Source organism: Aethalodelphis obliquidens, unplaced genomic scaffold (genome assembly GCF_003676395.1).
Source record: "Aethalodelphis obliquidens isolate GAN/ISIS:26980383/991018 unplaced genomic scaffold, ASM367639v1 scaffold5, whole genome shotgun sequence".
In the NCBI taxonomy this organism is placed as follows: domain Eukaryota; kingdom Metazoa; phylum Chordata; class Mammalia; order Artiodactyla; family Delphinidae; genus Aethalodelphis; species Aethalodelphis obliquidens.
This window is the reverse complement of record NW_020837949.1, coordinates 43450121-43472674: the sequence shown is the minus strand read 5'-3', so window position 1 is coordinate 43472674 and position 22554 is coordinate 43450121. Positions and strand designations below refer to the sequence as shown.

The window sequence follows — 22554 nt, the reverse complement described above, 5'->3', positions numbered from 1 at the left end:
AATAATCATAGGCATGATTATACTTTTTATCTTTGTTACACCTTGTGTATGTAGTTATAGAGATTGTTGATGCCTTAATTCAACTCGTTATTTCATTTGCTTTCAAAGAAAAGTAGTGATAGTGGTTGAAAATAAAGAAATGGATTACCTAGCAAGTGGACAAAAGGCTTAAAAATTCATTACAAAGTTATAAAATCATTCAGTGAGCTTATGGTTGCACATACCATTTTTAGCTATTATGCTTTTCTAAAGACAGAATTTGAAAGACTATAAATTGTTACTAAACCAAAGAGCATAGGCATTAATTGGTTGAAAGTTAATTAGAAGTTAAAGTAAAAACAAGTCTATAAAAGTAAAAGAATACCATGACAAGCTGAAAAAAAATAGACATTGTTCCATAGTAGTATCTATTAACTAAAGTTATAATATAAGCAAGACTAACTGGAAATATTAATATTATATATTTGTCTTTCACTCAGATTTTTTCCAAAAAATTCATTTAATGCTCTTGATGTCATTTACATATTGAGTCTGGTTTGCTTTTGGCTAGATCATGTATCTTTACCTGTTTTTGCCACATTTATACTGGAATAACACCCTCTCATGGATTTCTGAGAATGGATGAAATATATTGTTAGATTTCATTTATTCATGTTACATTCTTCAATTGTGAATCGGCTTATCTTTATTGGAGGGCCATTTAAATCATCTGTAAGAATCTTCAAAATTTTAAATTATATTTTAAGCAGATATGTGTTAAGTTTGTGTTGTAATTTTATAACAGATAATTTGTTACATTTTCTACCCTATCCCTTTTTGAATTGCCTCTGATGGATAGATCGAAATCCTGAGGGTAAGTGAAAAGATAATTTAGAACAAAATGAATTTCAGAACTGAAATTTGGTCAGTTAATTCAATTGGTATTATACCATGAATGAATTCTTTTTATGGACTACTGTTTTAACTATAGCAACCTCTTTAGGGTGATTCAGTGCCTTGATCTGGCTATGGAGAAGCTAGTATATGTTTCCACTTATAGATACTTGTTATTCATTATTAGTTGTTTCAGAGTCATGAGAAACAATGAAGCTCCATGACTTTTTTGAACAAAACCAAAGGCACCACTGACAACTTATTTTTGTAAGTCATTGGTGATTTACCTGTATGCTCAGTTATCTTGGTTTACTTAAAAAGAGTAAGGAAAAAAATTCTGAATTCTAAATTCTATGATTCTGTATACCCCAAAATATTCACCTCTTTGATCAGAATGCCATGTGTACTCATTCTATGGGCCTATTTCTTGTCTTGTTAGAATTTGTGGGGGAATATCATCAAGGGACTGACCCCTTGAACTTGCCTGGGTCAGTGTTGTCACCATTTTGTTTTCCCCAAATCCTTTGTTTATTACTCTGCTATAATACTTATCATACTATGAATTTCATTAAGTTTGTTCCTTAGGTTCCCCTAGTAGATTTTTGAGCTCTTTAAGAGCAGGGTTCAAGTACTTAGGATTGTATAGTATCTGGTTATATGACAGGTACTCTATAAGGATCTTCTACTTTGATTATTTTTCCTCCTAGACACAGACTTAATGTGATGGTTTGTCTTAGTTTAATAGCCATTTTAGATTAGTATTAGGTAATATTAATTAGTAATAATTAGATAAATAAAATACTTAAAAATAATGGCATTATTTACTCATAGTTTTGGTGGTGCCAACAACCTGAGTTGCATAGTGTCTGGGAGGTGAATATATATTTATATGAGAAATATTTTAATAGAAGTAAGCTTTTAGCTTAATAGTATAAAGTATGCTTGTCAAATTAGAATTTGGGTTATTAAAAATAATTTTAATAATGAATATTTACATTTTACTTTGCAAGATTTCATGTAACTGATAAGATTTTGCAATAACTTTTATAAAATACAATATTATTATTTAAATTATTTGTTTTGAGTTTTAAAAAAATCAGTAAAGGTTATTATTGAAAGGAATTTATTTCCTCTTACTAAAAATTCAGATCAAACCATGAGAAAAAAAAATCACAATATATGGAAATTTTAGTATTTCAATGCAAACCTGAAGCTGGTTTTAATAATCTCTTATTATATATTTTAAAATTATAATTAAGCTTCAGGGAGTAGAGTTGAAATATTCAGCTTTACCTAGTAGGCAAGAAAATAATATGTTGCCACTTAGATCTTACTTACATAAGGCTTCAAATTTCAAAGACTTTTCCATTTTATTGGCCTGATCTGTTCAGGCTGTATTGCAGATAAGCAGTCCTGCTTTTACATATGGAAAAAGAGAAGCAAACGAGGTTTTATGTTGTCCCATAAGAGTTTGTCTCCATTATTTCTGCATTAAAGTTACATGACATGGGCAGTGTAAAACATGACTGCAGATGGAGCACAGTACGTAGCCAGACATAACAGGAAGGGATCAAGGAAGTTCTGGCTACCAGACATTGCTACTGCTTTGGGGTTCCTTGTTTTCAATAAGAAATGACTCTGGCAGGCCCCTGGAAAGAGTTCTAAAGGCATTATGTAGATGTGTAATATATAGATATAGTTATTCTACTCTGGTATATAAGTTCTTTTTTCTTTTTTTTAAAGCACATTTTGGCATCCCTCTTGACAGTGATACTGGTCTCTTGGGTGTGCCAGGGGTAATTAGAATTCTCTTCCTGGAAAAATTGTTCTGTCAGGAGTGATTTTGATCTGAATTTTCTCTCTAAGTGTTAAATAATTTTGTGATTAATTGCACCATGGTAGTTGCGACTATCCATTTCCTCTAGTAGGCTAGAAGGGGAAGTGTTTGAAGGAGAGGTGATTATATTTGTTTAAAAACTGTAGGAAAAGTCAGTGTGATGAGTGAGTAGGCCAATATTTGAGTATTACAAATGACCAAATTCTTCTTTTCTCTCAGCATTATATTCAGAGAGTTGAATAAGCCAAATAGAGACTGTTTTGCCAACTAAATATCACTGATGGTAGGCAGTTAGGATCAGTTAGGCTCTTTCAACTGAGTTGAAAGCTATCCTACTAGCAACTTTGGAAAGTCTTTAAGTGCAATATAATTCTTTCCTTCCTTATTACAGATACACATATGCATATACTCACACATACCTCTACATGTTTCTGGCTTCAGGTTCTTAGCTACAGTTATAGCCTGAAGAGTAACTGGTAGCCAAATCTGCATTCCAAGTTTCTTAAGAAAATGTAAATCTCAATAGAAATGTGCCACTGATAAACTCCATGTCTAAATACTAGACATTATATTTTGAAATGTTCGGGTTTTAATTTGATGGGAAGTAATATAAAATATTGGCAGTATAATTTTTCTTTTTAAAGGTATGGTTTCCTTAAACTGGTTTCTAAAGGATTTCATACTCTTTTTCCCCCCAATGGTAAAACTTTTCAAGCTGCCATCATTTAAAAAATAGCCATAATCATTTTATTAAGTATGAGTGTCATCATTTTTCAAAGTAATGTTTTCCAAATGTCCTGTGAAACAGGTTTACAATTCCTGGAGAGAAAAGAAATTCTGGAGGGGTTCTTCAAATCTTAGCAACTGCAGACCATTGCCCTAGTGTGTGATATTGTCATTAACTGACTTAACTGAGCTGTGAATTGAGTTACAATGTATTTCCCTTCTTGGGTTTATTAGTGCTTGCAATCCATTTGTTTCAATTTCTGAAACATTTATACACCACCAGTTTCTTTAGCTCTGGGTTCTTGGAGTTTTAGGGTAATAATCTAAGTAACATAAGGCTAGTGTTGTTGATCATGATTAATTTTGTTTGACCACAAATTCAGTCAGTACCTGGTCCAAGTGAAGTAGAGCCACAGTTTCAGCAGTGTAGTTTTAGAAGAGCATTTACAGCCAAATTTTATTTGAACAATTAGCTCAGACTTTGGTTGAAAGTACATAGAAGATAGCTTCTCTTTGTGCATGTACAGGATTGTCAGAAGATGAAGCATTTTTTCCCTGTTATTCTATTCATTGAAAATGAAGGAACTGGAACTAGGTTTCAGTTTCCTTGTTCTTTCCAGACTGCATCTATTAATTGAGGCTGTAATTTATATATTGTAGAGGAAAAACATTAGTAGGTATATTTCCATAATATGGGGATATATGGAATATATGAAGTTGGAAAAAATAATGCTTTGTAATATTTTTTGTAGTGTTATTGATAGTTGTGGTCTGAGCAGTAGCTTAGATCACGTTACCATAATATTTTGAGTCAAAACATTTCATCATTTTAAAGTACAAATACACATGCCTCTAAAACCTCACAAAATGTCAGGAAATAATACCCTGGGACTTCTCTGAAGAGACACCAGTTATAGTTTGCATCTAGGATTCCAGGAGAAGTGAATTTAACATCTGTTGGTTATGAGCAAAAAATGAGCTATGTAAAATTTGATGGATAATAGATTATGTTGAAGAGAATGACAAATATGCTCCACATGCTCTGAAAAAGTATTTAATTGGCTTCATATATCAATATGCTTGCCATTGTTGATCTCTTACTATCCTAGTGAATAAGTAGTTCTGAAAAGTGTACTCCCAGCTTGGTTATAGAGTAAACCACACAACTCCAATTGGCATTAACAAAATATATTGCTAATTCTAGGAATCCTATTTGGGATCATGTCTCCAAACTTTACTGCTTCCGCTTTTGCTATTTTTAAGCTGCTCTCTGACTCCACCGTAAAGAAATAAAGGAATTAATGTGTGGATCTATCCAGTAGAGTAGAACATTTTAAGTTTTCCTTTTTTCTACAGTAGTTTACTAAGATATAGTTTTCTGTATATTATCTTTTGTCTTACCCAGTCAAAAATAGAATCCTAGTATAAAAGGAGAGAGAACTAAAGTTGTAGAATTGCTTTACTTGATTTATAAGTAGAGAGCTTAATTTGCTTTGGTTTCAGTTTCATTCTTTGTAAAAATATTAAAAGGAATGATTTTTAAAAACTTTAACTTCTGATATAAAACTCTTCATTGTTATTTATTTATGCAGTTACTTATTTCAATATACCTATATACTTTCTGAAAAAATTTGAGAATTGAATGACTATGTAAGCCTTTCAAAATGTTGCTTAATAGTGATATGTAAAGTTAAATGGATTGAGAAAAATTCAATTTGTATGAAAGTAATATTCTTCATATTGATGTGTAAAATGACATTAGAATGAACTTCATTAGAACTTCAGTAGGGCAAATTCTGCTTTCATGCTCATAATTTATTGCAAATTGTTAATTGTATTTTGAATCTTCAATAAGTAAAAAAACAAAAATTAAAAAATTCGGGGGGTAAAGAAATGATTAGATATGGTCATATAGAGTCTTCCTGATATAAATTTCATATTCTTTGCTCGTTTTAGCGGATAGTCTTGGGTTAGGGCTAGAGCTTTGAAGGTCTTAAAGACAGTTCAGTAATTGAATATAACTACATATAATGTTTTATATAGCATTCAACTGTGATGATTTTTAAAATATGATATTACTATTAAAGGCAGAGTTTACCCCATGCTCCTTTTTAAGATTTTATTTTTGCCTTGCACTTTTTGACAATAAAGTAAAAACATAAATTATGATAATGCTTTCTAGTTATTTCAGTTATGCTAAATGAAATGGGCAGGTAACAAACATTTAAACTAAGATATGTTGCTACTATGTACTACTATTAGTAGTACAATATTTTTCTTATTTGTCAAATTTATGAATATATGTTTCTCTTTATTTCAGGCATTCCTCGAGTTAGCCAATGTAAGTTTAGACTTCCCCTGAAATTAATCTGCTTACCAGGCCAGCCTTCAAAAACTGCAAGCCACAAACTAACTATTGATACCAACAAATCTCCAGTCAGTCTTCTCAGTCTCTTTCCAGGTAGGACTCTTGAAGTAACATGCCTGTAACATCAGAAATGTTAAGAATTTAGAATGGAATCCTTCATCAGCAGGTAATGATGGGGTAATTATCAGATAATTGTTAAGTCAGAATATAAAAGTGCCTCAAGGATTTTTTCGTTCTGTTTGCGGGTTCAAAGGAAATAGCTTATATCAACAAGGTAATAAAGCGTACCTTTTAAGTTTGATTAAAATTATTATAATCATTATTTTGCTTCAGTATTCAGAAATGAAAACATCAGATGTTCCTTTTTAGACTGTGGAATTTTTTGGCTTGGAATGTAAATATTTATTATTCATCTTTATTGTAGGTTTTCAAATATATCCCTTTTCTAAGCATGTAAATATTTATTATTTGTCTTCATTGTAGGTTATTGGAAAGGTACCTTTTAAAAGCATATTCTTATGCCCCTGAAAAGTAACCTCATAAGTAGGTACTCTATGTGGTTGTGCTGTCTTCAGCAGCTGGAGGGGGCAATGTTCATTCTTTGCCTCCAGTGCTTTAGAAGGGGCTACATGTATAAAGCTAGAATATCACAGTGAACATTATTGGTAATTTGTGAAGGTGTGACTTTCTCCAGGTGTTGGTTTTTCTTTTCGAGTAGCTTAGAAAAGAGAGAGGCATTGATTGGATAAAACATCTTTAGTTGCCAGGGTTTCTAATGTGTCGCATCTATTACCTTTCTTGGTGATGAGGTGGAATTAAAAAAAATAATCTGGGAATTAAATCGACCCTTTTAAATCCATCATTAAAAATCAGCACTGTTGACTGTAAGATGCATCTTCATCCTTGCATTAGTGAATGGATTTAGAATACAAGTATTTCCCACAAGGTTTAGAAATTTATGGTAAGTCAACTTTAGTGTTATTACCTACTTAAAGTGATTAAAATTTATTTTTCATTAATTTGAAGTGTTTTTAAAAGCTTTATTTATATATAACTCTATGAAAAATCTCCAAGATGCTCTTTATTACAGTTAATCTATTTAGTTTGAATGAGTTTGAATGAATGAGAGTGTGTGTGTGTGTGTGTGTGTGTGTGTAGTTAGCAAATAGTTTTGTACCTTTTGGTTTCTAATTCCCTTTCATTCCCTTTCTTCTTCGTCAATTTTCTTATAACAAATTTGGATTATAAAAAAGGCAGAGAGGGGCTTCCCTGGTGGCGCAGTGGTTGAGAGTCCTCCTGCCGATGCAGGGGACGCGGGTTCGTGCCCCGGTCCGGGAGGATCCCACATGCCGCGGAGCAGCTGGGCCCGTGAGCCATGGCCGCTGAGCCTGTGCGTCCGGAGCCTGTGTTCCGCAACGGGAGTGGCCACAACAGTGAGAGGCCCGCGTACCAAAAAAAGAAAAAAAAAAAAAAAAAAAAGGCAGAGAGTCACTACCTTTATAACATCTTATGCAAACATACTAGTTCCTTGGTCTCGTATTCTATCCTGACAACATAGTTGGAAATTGTATGTTGCATACCAAATTTATTGATGCCTTTGAAAAATGTTTAAGACTCTGGCTTCTGAGTGGTCAATCTTTACTGTAGATGACTGAAACCGATAGAGATTGAATAAGAATGTATGCTTTTGACCAGAGAGGGAAACTCTGTAAGCTATGGATTGGTTAAGAAGTACTAAGGAAAGCTTATAACTCATCTGTCCTGATTTTGGACTCAGTTGTTTTGATGTCACAGGTATCTTAGGCTCGTCAGCATATATTTGCTTCTTATTCACTTTAGAAATGGGACTCAATGACAAATTTTAAAAATTTCCCCTGAGTCAATTTATGTAATATAGTTTGTTCTTTTTTTGAGTTTCCAGATTTGTGTTAATATTAAACATGCTGGAATCCTGTAATTGTTTAAAAGAAGTACTCTTGCTACTTTTTCACTTTTCATGATACGTTTCACTCTTGCTATATATGATGTTAAAGTTGCTATTACAAGTTATTTTTTAACGGAAATAAAATTAATGATATTCATAGAGAAGAAATAAAACTACTTTTAATCTACATCTCTTCCTATTTGTCTATTTCAGTTCTTTTTTTTTTGTATATTTAAAATTAATTTTTGTTATTACAAAAGAAATGTGAAATTTAGGAATGAATAACCAAAAAGAAGAAAATTAAAGTTACTGGTAATTCTTACACCCAGCAATATCTACTTATATTTCATTACATTTCCCTACTCTTTTAAAAAATATTTTTTCTAAGCATTTCATCCCCCCAAAGAATATTACTTTGCATATTACTGTGAGACACCTTTCTATATAATTAGATTTTTTATTTTATGATTTTAATGATTACATACTATTCTATCATAAATAATTTGGCCAGCATTATATTTTTCTATATTTATGTTGTTTTCAGTGTATTAATATTGTAAATATATTATAGCAATATTTCTCTAAATTTATTATTTCTTTTTTTTTTTTGCGGTATGCGGGCCTCTCACTGTTGTGGCCTCTCCCGTTGCGGAGCACAGGCTCTGGATGTGCAGGCTCAGCGGCCATGGCCCACGGGCCCAGCCGCTCCACGGCATGTGGGATCTTCCCAGACCGGGGCACGAACCCATGTCCCCTGCATCGGCAGGCGGACTCTCAACCACTGCGCCACCAGGGAAGCCCTATTATTACTTCTTTGATGAATATGTAAAAGTGGAATTACTGAGTCAAGCAAAGGATAATAGTATTTTTAAAGCTTTTGAAATATAATGTAAAATTGACTTCCTGAAGGGCCATACTAGTTAACTCTATCAACAGTGTTTGAATGGAGGTGTCTAGTGCCCCAAATACTGGCCAGTAGAGAATATTATAATTATAAAAAGCTTTAATATGCTTAATGGCTATATAGAAAATATTTATTTACATATATATATATAAATAATTATCTGGAGTGATTTTAGCTAAATGTGACTTAAGCAAGGTAATATGTATTTTTTATCTCAAATAAAGAGAGGTCCACAAGTGGGCAATGGAAGCTGGTATAGTGGTTTGTGAATGTTATCAAAGACCCAGCTCTTTTCTTTCTTTGCAATGTGCATTTTCTAGTGTGTTGGCTTGTTCCATGGCAATAAGATAGCTGCTTTGGCTTAAGTCATCATAACTGACTACAGGGCAGGAGGTAGGGGAAAGAAATAGCTATAGCAATGACTGTAACTTTTATCAGAAAGGCATGTTTCCATAAACTTCTTAGGAGATTTCTACTTAGGCCTCAATAGCCAAAATACTGTCACATGGCCTCTTCTAGCAGTAAAGGGGGCTGAGAACTAATGTAGATGGGCTGGGGAAAAAGAGGCTGGGAATAGATGTTAAATTAGCTGACATTCAGTGTATGCCATGATACCAGTAATTTTACATAAATGTAATAACAGGGCTTCCCTGGTGGCGCAGTGGTTGAGAGCCCGCCTGCCGATGCAGGGGACACGGGTTTGTGCCCCGGTCCGGGAGGATCCCACATGCCGCGAAGCGGCTGGGCCCGTGAGCCATGGCCGCTGAGCCTGCGCGTCCGGAGCCTGTGCTCCGCAACGGGAGAGGCCACAACAGTGAGAGGCCCGCGTACCGCAAAAAAAAAAAAAAAAAGTAATAACAAATAGCGTGCTATTGTAGCAGCCTTTTATGGTACTCAGATATATGGCTATCTTTTCTTGTCAACGAATTTGTATTTTAATGTTTACAAAATATTCTATTGTTTAGGGGTGCCATGTACATAGCTTTTTTGTACTTCTCTGTTTCTCTTTGGAGAAATTCCTTGAAGATAAATGACTGAGTTAAAGGATATGCACATTTGAAAACTTTATTCAAATGCCAAAGTTACTTCCAGAATAACTGTATCAGGTTACAAACCCAACATCAGGGTTTGTACCCAGGATAGCAGCTGGATTTAAAGCTTTTAAAATTTTTGACATGGTTAGGTGAAATATGACATCTCTTTTTAAAATTTGCATTTCTAAATTATTTGTTAGCATAGAAATTTTGTAATTGTTATTAACTACTTGTATTCTTTTAACATATAAGGTTTATATTTTTAGGTAGTAAAATTTATTTTAAAATTTAATTTTATAACTGTTTTATTTAGTTTCAAGTTTTCATGTTGTGCTTAGAATGATTTCTATTTTAAGGTTATAAAATATTAATTATATTTTTTTCTGGTACATTTTAATACATTCTTTAATTCTGAAACACAGCTTCAGTATATTTTTTGTTTTTATAAAAAACAACTTTATTGAAGTATAACTTATGTACACATGTATAAAGTATACAATTTGGTAAGTTTTGGTGTTTGTATATACCTTTGAAACCATCCCTGAAATCATGATGCAGAAAATATCCATCACCCCAAAGAGCTTCCCTGTGCCCCTTTGTGATCCGTTTTTCCCCCATCCCCTGGCAACCACTGGTTTCCTTTCTGTCACTATAGATTAGTTTGCACTTTCTGAAGTTTTATAAAATGGAATTACTCAGTATGTGTTCTTTTTTGTCTGCCTTCTTTCATTCCCTTTTCAGATTATATGACTTGCACATATTTTCTCCCAGTCTATGGCATGTCTTCTCATTCTTTTAACAGTGTCTTTGGAAGAGAAGTTCTTAATTTTGATAAAGCCCAATTTATCTGTTTTTTCTTTTATGGATAATGATTTTAATGTTATATCTGAGAAATTTTTGCCTAACTCAAGATTACAAAGTTTTTCTTGTACATGTTTTTCTAGAAGTTTTCTAGTTTTCTGTTTTCTATTTAGGGCTCTTATCCATTTTAAGTTGATATTTATGTATGGTGTGAGATATGGATAAAATTCATATTTTTGCATATGAGTATCTAATGTTCCAGCACTACTTTTTTTTTTTTTTTTGGCTTCACCACGCGGCTTGAGGGATCTTAGTTCCCCAACCAGGGATTGAACCCGTGCCCCCTGCAGTGGAAGTGTGGAGTCCTAACCGCTGGACTACCAGGGAATTCCGCCAAACTACTTTTGAAAAGACTGTTTTTTTCTACTGAATCACCTTTGCAAAGTTGTTGAAAATCATCTGAATGTATATCATAGGACTATATAAATAATCAGAATGTATATATATATTTCTGCTCAGTTTGTTCCATTGATCTATTTGTCTTTGCCCATCAATATTGCTATATACCAGTAGCATAGTGTCTTAATTACTATATATAAGTCTAGAAGTCAGGTAGCGAAATTTCTCCAACTTTATTCTTTTATTTTCAAAGTTGTCTTGGATGTTCTAGATCATTTGCATTTTCACATGACTCTTAGAATCAGCTTATCAATTTAAAAAATGCCTGAGATTTTGATTGGAATTGGGATTTCAACTGATCTAATTCTATAGATCAATTTGGAGAGAAACAACATCTTAACAATATTGAACATGGTAAAATTTGCTCCACTTATCCTAGTTTCTTAAGATGAAAGTAGAGACCTTCCTTTATTTCGGGCATATTTTATTTTTCTCACTAAGAGTTTGTAGTTTTCAATGTACAGGTCTTACAAATCTCTGTCAGATTTATCCCTAAAATATATTTTGATGTGATTGCAAATTGTAGTGTTTTATTTCAATTTCAAATTGTTCTTTCCTAGTACATAGAAATACAATTGGTTTTTGTATGTTGATCTTGTATCACACAACATTGTTTCTACTAGCTTTTTTTTGTAGATTTAATCAGATTTTCTACATAGATGATCATGTCATCTGTAAGTGAAAACAGTTTTACCTCTTCCTTGCCAGTCTGGAGATTCAGTTTGTTTATTTTTTGCTTGCTTTTTAACCTTGGCTAGAACCTCTGGGACGATGTTGAATAGTAATGGTGAGAGCAGACATTCAGCCTTTCAGCATTAAATATGTTTAGATGTAAGTATTTTGTAGGTGTCCTTTACCAGCTTGGGGAAGTTCCCTTTTATACCAGGTTTGCTATGGGTTTTATTAGGAATAGATATTTAATTTTTTCAATGCTTTTTCTACATCAATTGAGATATTTTATATCATTTTCTTCTTTAGTCTGTTAATAGGTGGATTACATTGATTAATTTTTTAATGTTAGCCCTACTGTGCATTCTTGAGATAAATCATACTTTATCATGATGTACTTTCCTTTCAATAGACTGTGGGATTTAATTTGTTAAACTTTAGTTTATAATTTTTACATCTGTGTTTATAAGGGATATTGATCTGTAAATTTGCTTCTTTATAATTTTGTGTCATTAATGTGGAGTTTATGGAATGAATTGGAAAATATTTACCTCCCTTCAATTTTTTTGAACAGTGTGCAGAATTGGTATTATTTTTTGCTTAAATAGTTGGAAGAATTCACTAGGGAAGTTTTCCAGACATAGAGTTTTCTGTATGGGATAGCTTTTAAACTACAAATTCAATTTCTTCAAAAGATATAGACCTCTTAGGTTATCTATTTCATATTGAGTGAACTTTGTTAGTTTCTGTCTTTCCAGGAATATGTACATTTCATCTGAGTTGTTGAATTTATTGGCATAAGGTTGTTCATAATATTTTCTGATCCTTTTAATATCTGTAGAATCTGTAGTGATGACAACTCACTCATTACTGATACTGCTAATTTGTGTTTTCTCTCTTTTTTGTTCCTGATCTGTTGACTAGAGGTTTATCCATTTTATCTCGTTTTGAAAATCCAGCTTTTGGTTTCATTCATTTCCTCTTTTTATTTTTTGTTTTCTATTCCTTTTCATTTCTCTCATATTCCTTTCTTCTGCTTACTTTGGGTTTAATTTTCTTTTCTTGGTTAGTTGGTTAATGCTATAAAATTTTCTCTAACTATTGCTTTAGCTGCATCCTACAAATTATGGAATGTTGTGTTTTTAATTTTCATTCAGTATAAAACAGTTTTAAATTCCCCTTTTGATTTCTTTTTTGACCCTAGTGTTATTTAGAAGTATGGTATGTAGTTTCCAAATTCTTGGGGATTTTCCGTACAACTTTTGTTATTGATTTGGAATTCAGTTTCACTGTGGTAGGAAGACATACTTTGTATGCCTCGAATCCTTTTAAATTTATTGAAACTTATTTAATGGCCCCAAGATAGGACTGTTTTTATAAATGTTCCACATGCATTGGAAAATAATGTATTTTCTTCTGTTGTAGGGTGGGATCTTATGTAAATGTCAGTTAAGGCAAGTTTTCTGATAATGTTTTTAATCTTCTATGTCCTTACTGATTTTCTGTCTACATGTGTCAATTATTGAGAGTAGTTTGTTGAAGTCTTCAACTATAATTTGTCTATTTCTTTTCTTTTTTTTGCAGATCTGAAGTTTTTGCTTCATACATTTTAAAGCTCCGTTTTAGGCACATGAAAGTTTAGGTGTATAATGTTCTCTTGATTATTATGAAATAGTCTCGGTCTTTCTTAATATTCTTTGCTCTAAAATCTACTTTTATGATATTAATATAGCTATTCCAACTTTCTTTTGCCTAGTGTTACAGTGATATATATGTATATTTCCTTTTTTTACTTTTAAGATGTTTACATCTTTATATTTAAAGTAGGTTTCTTATAGGTAGCATACAGTTGAGTCTTGGCTTTTTTAATGCAATACAATATTATCTGTCTTTTAATTGGGGTGTTTAGACCTTTTTTTTGTTATAAATTTATTTACTTATTTTTGGCTGCGTTGGGTCTTCATTGCTGTGCACGGGCTTTCTCTAGTTGTGGCAAGCGGGGGCTACTCTTCATTGCAGTGTGCGAGCTTCTCATTGTGGTGGCGTCTCTTGTTGTGGAGCATGGGCTCTAGGCACACGGGCTTCAGTAGCTGTGGCACGTGGACTCAGTAGTTGTGGCTCTCAGGCTCTAGAGCACAGGCTCGGTAGTTGTGGCTCATGGGCTTAGTTGCTCCGTGGCATGTGCGATATTCCCAGACCAGGGCTCGAACCCGTGTCCCCTGCATTGGCAGGCGGACTCTTAACCACTGTGCCACCAGGGAAGTCCCTAGACCATTTATTTTTAATGTGATTATTGATATGGTTGGCTTGAAATCTACCATCTTGCTCTTTGTTTTCTATTTGCCTCATCGGGTTTTTTTTTTCTGCATTCTTTTTTTTTTTTTTAAAGAATTTTTTGATGTGGACCATTTTAAAAGTCTTTATTGAATTTGTTACAATATTGCTTCTGTTTTTTTTTATGTTTTGGTTTATTGGTCATGAGGCTTGTGGGATCTTAGCTCCCCGACCAGGGATCAAACCCGCACCCCCTTCATTGGAATGCGAAGTCTTTTTTTTTTTTTTTAACATCTTTATTGGAGTATAATTGCTTTACAATGGTGTGTTAGTTTCTGCTTTATAACAAATGAATGAGTTATACATATACATATGTCCCCATATTTCTTCCCTCTTTCATCTCCCTCCCTCCCACCCTCCCTGTCCCACCCCTCTAGGTGGTCACAGAGCACCGAGCTGATCTCCCTGTGCTATGCGGCTGCTTCCCACTAGCTATCTGTTTTACGTTTGGTAGTGTATATATGTCCAGTCCACTCTCTCACTTTATCCCAGCATACCCTTCCCCCTCCCCATATCCTCCAATCCATTCTCTAGTAGGTCTGCATCTTTATTCCCGTCTTGCCCCTAGGAAGGCGAAGTCAACCACTGGACCGCCAGGGAAGTCCCCTCCTGCATTCTTTTGAATTGAGTATGTTTTATGATTCCATTTTATCTCCTTTGTTGTCTTACTCACTATACCACCTAGTGTTAATTTAGTTGCTTCTTTGAAGATTATGGCAGTGTTTCTCAACCTTTCTTTTATTATTTTCTCCACAAGACTATTTAGAATCTTTTTCTTAATCAGCCCCTCTGCACAGTTTTAGTACCACAGATAATCCTGTATATCTGTTCATATTCTATATGAATATCTGTTTTTATAGATAAAATGAGTAAGATTTTTCTGAACCCTATAAATTTTTTTTAACATCTTTATTGGAGTGTAATTGCTTTACAATGGATGAACCCTATAAATTGATTTTTGCCCCTTTGGAAGCAATATTTCCCTGTCAAAAATGCACAGATGCATAATACTGTATACATCTTTAACTTATCACAGTCTATCTTTAGGTGATAGTATAATGCCTCAAACATACTATAAGACTCGTACAATAGTATACTTCCATTTCTCCCCTCCCAGCCTTTGTGCTATTGTTGTTTTATATCTACATATATTATAAACCTTGTAATACATTGTTATGAATTTTGCTTTAAACAGTGATTATCTTTTTTAGAATTTTTTTTATATTGGAGTATAGTTGATTAACAATGTTCTGTTAGTTTCAGGTGTACAGCAGAGTAATTCAGTTATACATGTACAGTGATTCTCCTTTTAAGAGATATTAATTATTAAGACAATGATCTTATATATTTACTCATGGAGTTACCTTTTCCACTGCTCTTCATTCCTTTGTGTAGAACCAGGTTCCATCTGGTATCATTTTCCTTTTTCTTGAAGTACTTTGTTAACATTTCTTTTACTGGAGAAATACTAGTGATGAATTTTTTCAGCTTTTGTAGGTCTGAAAATGTATTTTTTCACCATTTTCTTGAAAGTTATTTTCACTAGGTAAAGATTGTAGGTTGACAATGTTTTTCTTTCAATATTGTAAAGATATTACTCCCTTGTTTTCTGGCATTGCATTAAGACATAAGCTGTACCTCTACATGTAATATGTCTTTTCTCTCTGGCTGTTTTTAAGATTTTTTCCTTTAAGAAATTCATCTTTGTTGTACCTTGGTATAGTTTTTTTGGTTTTGTTGTATTTTTATTTTGCTTGTGCTTGGTGTTTGTTAAGATATATATTTTAACATCTTTATTGGAGTATAATTGCTTTACAATGGTGTGCCAGCTTCTGCTTTATAACAAAGTGAATCAGCTATACATATACATATATCACCATGTCTCCTGCCTCTTGTGTCTCCCTCCCACCCTCCCTATCCCACCCCTGTAGGTGGTCACAAAGCACCGAGCTTATCTCTCTGTGCTATGCAACAGCTTCCCACTAGCTATCTATTTGGTAGTATATATAAGTCCATCCCACTCTCTCACTTCGTTCCAGCTTACCCTTCCTCCTCCCTGTGTCCTGAAGTCCATTCTCTACATCTGCTTCTTTATTCCTTTCCTTCCCATAGGTTCTTCAGAACCTTTTTTTTTTTGATTCCATATATGTGTGTTAGCATATGATATTAGTTTTTCTCTTTCTGACTTACTTAATCCTGTATGACAGACTCTACGTCCATCCACCTCACTACAAATAACTCAATTTCATTTCTTTTTATGGCTGAGTAATATTCCATTGTATATATGTGCCACATCTTCTTTATCCATTCATCTGTTGATGGACACTTAGGTTGCTTCCATGTCCTAGCTATTGTAAATAGAGCTGCAGTGAACATTGTGGTACATGACTCTTTTTGAATTATGGTCTTCTCAGGGTATATGCCCAGGAGTGGGATTGCTGGGTGGTATAGTAGTTCTATTTTTAGTTTTTTAAGGAACCTTCATACTGTTCTCCATAGTGGGTGTATCAATTTACATTCCCAACAACAGTGCAAGATGGTTCCCTTTTCTCTACACCCTCTCCAGCATTTATTGTTTGTAGACTTTTTGGTGATGGCCATTCTGACTGGTGTGAGGTGATACCTGTTTGTAGATTTGATTTGCATTGCTCCAATGATTAGTGATGTTGAGCAATCTTTCATGTGTTTGTTGGCAATCTGTATATCGTCCATGGAGAAATGTCTATTTATGTCTTCTGCCCATTTTTGGATTGGGTTGTTTATTTTTTTGATATTGAGCTCCATGAGCTGCTTGTAAATTTTGGAGATTAATCCTTTGTCAGTTGCTTCATTTGCAAATATTTTCTCCCAATCTGAGGGTTGTCTTTTCATCCTGTTTATGGTTTCCTTTGCTGTGGGAAAGCTTTTAACTTTCATTAGGTCCCATTTGTGTATTTTTGTTTTTATTTCCATTTCTCTAGGAGGTGGGTCAAAAAGGATCTTGCTGTGATTGATGTCATAGAGTGTTCTACCTATGTTTTCCTCTAATAGTTTTATAGTGTCTGGCCTTACATTTGGGTCTTTAATCCATTTTGAGTTTATTTTTGTGTATGGTGTTTGGGAGTGTTCTAATTTCATTCTTTTAAATGTAGCCGTCCAGTTTTCCCAGCACCACTTATTGACGAGGCTATCTTTTCTCCATTGTATATTCTTGCCTCCTTTATCAAAAATAAGGTGACTATATGTGCGTGGGTTTATCTCTGGGCTTTCTATTCTGTCCATTGATCTGTATTTCTGTTTTTGTACAGTACCATACTGTCTTGATTACTGTAGCTTTGTAGTATAGTCTGAAGTCAGGGAGCCTGATTCCTCCAGCTCCGTTTTTCTTTCTTAAGATTGCTTTGGTTATTTGGGGTCTTTTGTGTTTCCATACAAATTGTGACAGTTCTGTGAGTAATGGCATTGGTATTTTGATAGGGATTGCATTGAATCTGTAGATTCCTTTGGGTAGTGTAGTCATTTTCTCAATGTTGATTCTTCCAATCCAAGAACATGGTTTATCTCTCCATCTGTTTGTATCATCTTTAATTTCTTTCATCAGTGTCTTAGAGTTTTCTGCATACAGGTCTTTTGTCTCCTTGGGTAGGTTTATTCCTAGGTATTTTATTCTTTATGTTGCAATGGTAAATGGGAGTGCTTCCTTCATTTCTCTTTCAGATTTTTCATCATTAATGTATAGGAATGCAAGAGATTTCTGTGCATTAATTTTGTATTCTGCTACTTTACCAGATTCATTGATTAGCTCTAGTAGTTTTCTTTAGGATTCTCTATGTATAGTATCATGTCATCTGCAAACAATGACAGTTTTACTTCTTCTTTTCCGATTTGGATTCCTTTTATTTCTTTTTCCTTTCTAATTGCTGGGCTAAAACTTCCAAAAGTGTGTTTAATAATAATGATGAGAGTGGGCAACCCTGTCTTGTTCCTGATCTTAGTGGAAATGGGTTCAGTTTTCACCATTGAGAATGATGTTGGCTGTGGGTTTGTCATATATGGACTTTATTATGTTGAGGTAAGTTCCCTCTGTGCCTGCTCTCTGGAGGGTTTTTATCATAAATGGGTGTTGAATTTTGTCAAAAGCTTTTTCTGCATCTATAGAGATGATCAAACAGTTTTTTTTTTCTCCAATTTGTTTGTATGGTGTATCACATAGATTGATTGGTGTATATTGAAGAATCCTTGCATTCCTGGGATAAACCCCAATTCATCATGGTGTATGATGCTTTTAATGTGCTGTTGGATTCTGTTTGCTAGTATTTTGTTGAGAATTTTTGCATCTATGTTCATCAGTGTATTGGCCTGTAATTTTCTTTCTTTGTGACATCTTTTTCTGGTTTTGGTATCAGGGTGATGGTGGTTTCGTAGAATGAGTTTGGGAGTGATTCTCCCTCTGCTATGTTTTGGAAGAGTTTGAGACGGATAGGTGTTAGCTTTTCTCTAAATGTTTGATAGAATTCGTCTGTGAGGCCATCTGGTTCTGGGCTTTTGTTTGTTGGAATATTTTTAATCACAGTTTCAATTTCAGTGCTTGTGATTGGTCTGTTTATATTTTCTATTTCTTCCTAGTTCAGTCTTGGGAGGTTCTGCTTTTCTAAGAATTTGTCTGTTTCTTCCAGGTTGTCCATTTCATTGGCATAGAGTTGCTTGTAGTAATCTCTCATGATCCTTTGTATTTCTGCAGTGTCAGCTGTTACTTCTCCTTTTTCATTTCTAATTCTATTGATTTGAGTCTTCTCCCTTATTTTCTTGGTGAGTCTGGCTAATGGCTTATCAATTTTGTTTATCTTCTCAAAGAGCCAGCTTTTAGTTTTATTGACCTTTGCTGTCATTTCCTTCATTTCTTTTTCATTTATTTCTGATCTGATCTTTATGATTTCTTTCCTTCTGCTAACTTTGGTGTTTTTTTTTTTGTTTGTTTCTCTAATTGCTTTAGGTGTAAGGTTAGGTTGTTGATTTGAGATGATTCTTGTTTCTTGGGGTAGGATTGTATTGCTATAAACTTCCCTCTGAGAACTGCTTTTGTTGCATCCCATAGATTTTGGGTCATCGTGTTTTCATTGTCATTTGCTTCTAGGTATTTTTTGATTTCCTGTTTAATTTCTTCAGTGATCACTTCATTATTAAGTAGTGTATTGTTTAGCCACCACGTGTTTGTATTTTTTGTAGATTTTTTTCCTGTAATTGATATCTAGTCTCATAGTGTTGTGGTCAGAAAAGATATTTGATATGATTTCAATTTTCTTAAATTTACGAAGGCTTGATTTGTGACCCAAGATATGATCTATCTGAAGAATATTCCATTTGCACTTGAGAAGAAAGTGTATTCTGTTGTTTTTGGATGGAATGTGCTGTAAATATCAATGAAGCCCATCATATTTAATGTATTATTTAAAGGTTGTGTTTCCTTATTTATTTTCATTTTGGGTGATCTGTCCATTTGTGAAAGTGGGGTGTTAAAGTCCCCTACTATGATTGTGTTACTGTCAATTTCCCCTTTTATGGCTGTTAGCTTTTGCCTTATGTGTTGAGGTGCTCCTATGTTGGGTGCATAAATATTTACAATTGTTATGTCTTCTTCTTGGATTATCCCTTGATCATTAGGTAGTGCCCTTTTTTGTCTCTTGTAATAGTCTTTATTTTAAAGTCTGTTTTGTCTGATATGAGTATTGCTTCTCCAGTGCTCTTTTGATTTCCATTTGCATGGAATATCTTTTTCCATCCCCTCACTTTCAGTCTGTATGTGTCCTTAGGTCTGAAGAGGGTCTCTTGTAGACAGCATATATATGGGTCTTGTTTTTGTATCCATTCAGCCAATCTGTGTCTTTTGATTGGAGTATTTAATCCATTTACATTTAAGGTAATTATTAATAAGTATTTTCCTATTACCATTTTCTTAATTGTTTTGGATTAGTAATTATAGGTCTTTTCCTTCTCTTGTGCTTCTTGCCTAGAGAAGTTCCTTTAGCGTTTTGTTGTAAAGCTGGTTTGGTGGTGCTGAATTCTCTTAGCTTTTGCTTCTGAGGCTGCTGGGAGAGATTTCCCTTTCTCTTCTTTGTTCGTACAGCTCCTGGGGTTCTGCTTTGGATTTGGCCCTGCCTCTGTGTGTTGGTCACCTGAGGGGGTCTGTTCTTCCCTCAGACAGGACGGGGTTGAAGTAGCAGCTGATTAGGGGGCTCTGGCTCACTCAGGCCGGGGGTAGGGAAGGATACGGAATGCTCGGTGAGCCTGTGGTGGCAGAGGCTGGCATGACGTTGCACCAGCCTGAGGCACACCATGTGTTCTCCCGGGGAAGTTGTCCCTGAATCATGGGAGCCTGGCAGTGGTGGGCTGCACAGGCTCCCAGGAGGGGAGGTGTAGATAATGACCTGTGCTTGTACACAGGCTTCTTGGTGGCTGCATTAGCACTCTTAGTGTTTCATGCCGGTCTCTGGGGTCCACACTGATAGCTGCGGCTTCTGCCCCATCACCGGAGCTCATTTAGGTGGTGCTATGAATCCCCTCTCCTCGCATACCCTGAAACAGTGGTCTCTTGCATTTTAGGCAGGTTCATACTTTTTCCTGGACTCCCTCCTGGCTAGGTGTGGTGCACTATCCCCCTTCAGGCTGTGTTCACACAGCCAACCCCAGTCCTCTCCCTGGGATCTGACCTCCGAAGAAGCCGGAGCCTCAGCTCCCAGCCCCCACCCGTCCCGGCCAGCAGGTGAGCACACAAGCCTCTTGGGCTGGTGAGTGCTGGTGGGCACTGATCCTCTGTTGGGAATCTCTCTGCTTTGCCCTCTGTACTCCTGTTGCATTCTCCTCCCTGGCTCTGAAGCTTCCCCCTGCCACCCCCGGTCTCCATCAGTGAAGGGGCTACCTAGTGTGTGGAAACGTTTCCTCCTTCACAGCTCCCTCCCAGAGGTGCAGGTCCCATCCCTATTCTTTTGTCTCTGTTTTTTCTTTTTCCCTACCCAGGTACGTGGGGAGTTCCTTGCCTTTTGGGAGGTCTGAGGTCTTCTGCCAGCATTCAGTAGGTGTTCTGTAGGAGTTGTTCCACATGTAGGTGTATTTCTGATGTATTTGTGGGGAGGAAGGTGATCTCCACGTCTTAATCCTCTGCCATCTTGAAGGTCTCTCTCTGTTAAGATATTTTGATCTATGGGTTATAATTTTTATCCAATTTGGAAATATTTTGGCTATTATTTTTTCAAATATTTTTTTCTGTCTCCACTCCTTTATTCATCTTTATTTTAAGGACTCCAATTATATGTATATTTCTCTCTTGGGGTTGTCCCAGAGCTCAATGATGCTGTTCTTGTTTTTTCAATCTTTTTTCTCTTTGTGCTTTTTTGGGGGGGTAGTTTCTACTGCTATACATTCAAGTTATTTCTTTTTTCAGTGTGTAATGTGTTCATAATCCCACCCAGTGTATTTTTTTTTATCTCAGACATTGTAGTTGTCATCTCTCAAGGTTTGATTTGGGTCTCTCTCTTTTTAAAAAAGTTTTTCCATGTCTTTATTTAATATAGCTCCTTTGAATATTTATAATAATATAATAATTGTTTTAATGCCTTTGTCTACTAATTCTATTGTCTGTGTCATTTCTGAGTTAGTTTTGATTGATTTTTCTCCTTGTTAATGGGTTGTAATTTCTCTTCTCTTTCTGTGTCCTGTAATTTTTGACTGAAGGACAGAATTCCTGAATTTTATCGAATTGTGTGTTGAGTATTTTAATTTTCCTCTAAATATTCTTGAGGTTTTTTTTTTTTCTGGGACACATTTTAGTTACTTGAAAAAGTTTGATCCTTTTTAGTGTTGTTTTGAAGCTTTGTTAGGTGGAATGGGAGCAACATTTATTCTAGTGTGAACTTTACCTGCTACTGAAACCAAACTCTTCCATGTGTTCTACCTGATACCTAGTGAATTTTGATGGTCTATATTATGGCCAGTGAGAACAAGGATTATCTCTGGCCCTGTCTGGGCTTGTGGATTATTTCCTGTAATCTTTTTGACTGTTTTTTTTTTTTCCTCCCTAACCTCAGGTAGTTTCCTCATAGGCATGCATCCATTAGTATTCTACTGAGTACTCAAATGGGACTCTGCAGATCTCTGGAGTTCTTTCTCTGTTGCTCTATATGCTCTCTGCCTTGAGAACGTTTGCCACTTTGGCCTTCCCAGATTCCCAACTCTATCTCTTGAACTCGACGAGAATGCTGGGTTGCACCTGGGCTCCCCTCCCCTGTTTTGTGGCTTGGAAATTTCTCTAGGTGGTTAGCTGGTGCAAACATAGGGCTCACTTTGTTTCTTTTTTGTCAGAGATCCCTGTTGTTCATTTGCTAATTTCCAATGTCTTAAAAAATGGTTCATGTATTTTATTCCATGTTTTAGTTTTTTGAGATGGGAGGGTAAATTTGGCCCCAGTTTTTCTATCTGGGTACAGAGTGAAAGTCTCCAGTGTTATAATTTTTATTTGTTTTTTTTTTTTTTAGTCAGCAGTCAAATATATTTCACTTGTAATTTTTTGATATGAATTTTTTTGATATCTCCTCTTCTGTAGGCTTTCTCCTTCATGTCTCTTTTTTTTTTTTTTTTTTTTTTTTTTTTTTT

General features: G+C 34.8%; 1 protein-coding gene across 17 annotated transcripts in view; it reads left to right on the top strand.

Annotated features, from left to right (window-relative positions):
* Window positions 1-22554, top strand: part of BBS9 (Bardet-Biedl syndrome 9) — a 442463-nt gene that overhangs the window by 192029 nt on the left and 227880 nt on the right. For all 17 annotated transcript variants that reach the window (XM_027102231.1, XM_027102227.1, XM_027102230.1 and 14 more), the window contains one exon: window positions 5757-5897. In XM_027102231.1, coding sequence (XP_026958032.1) covers window positions 5757-5897 — 141 coding nt within the window. The remainder of the gene's footprint in view (window positions 1-5756; window positions 5898-22554) is intronic.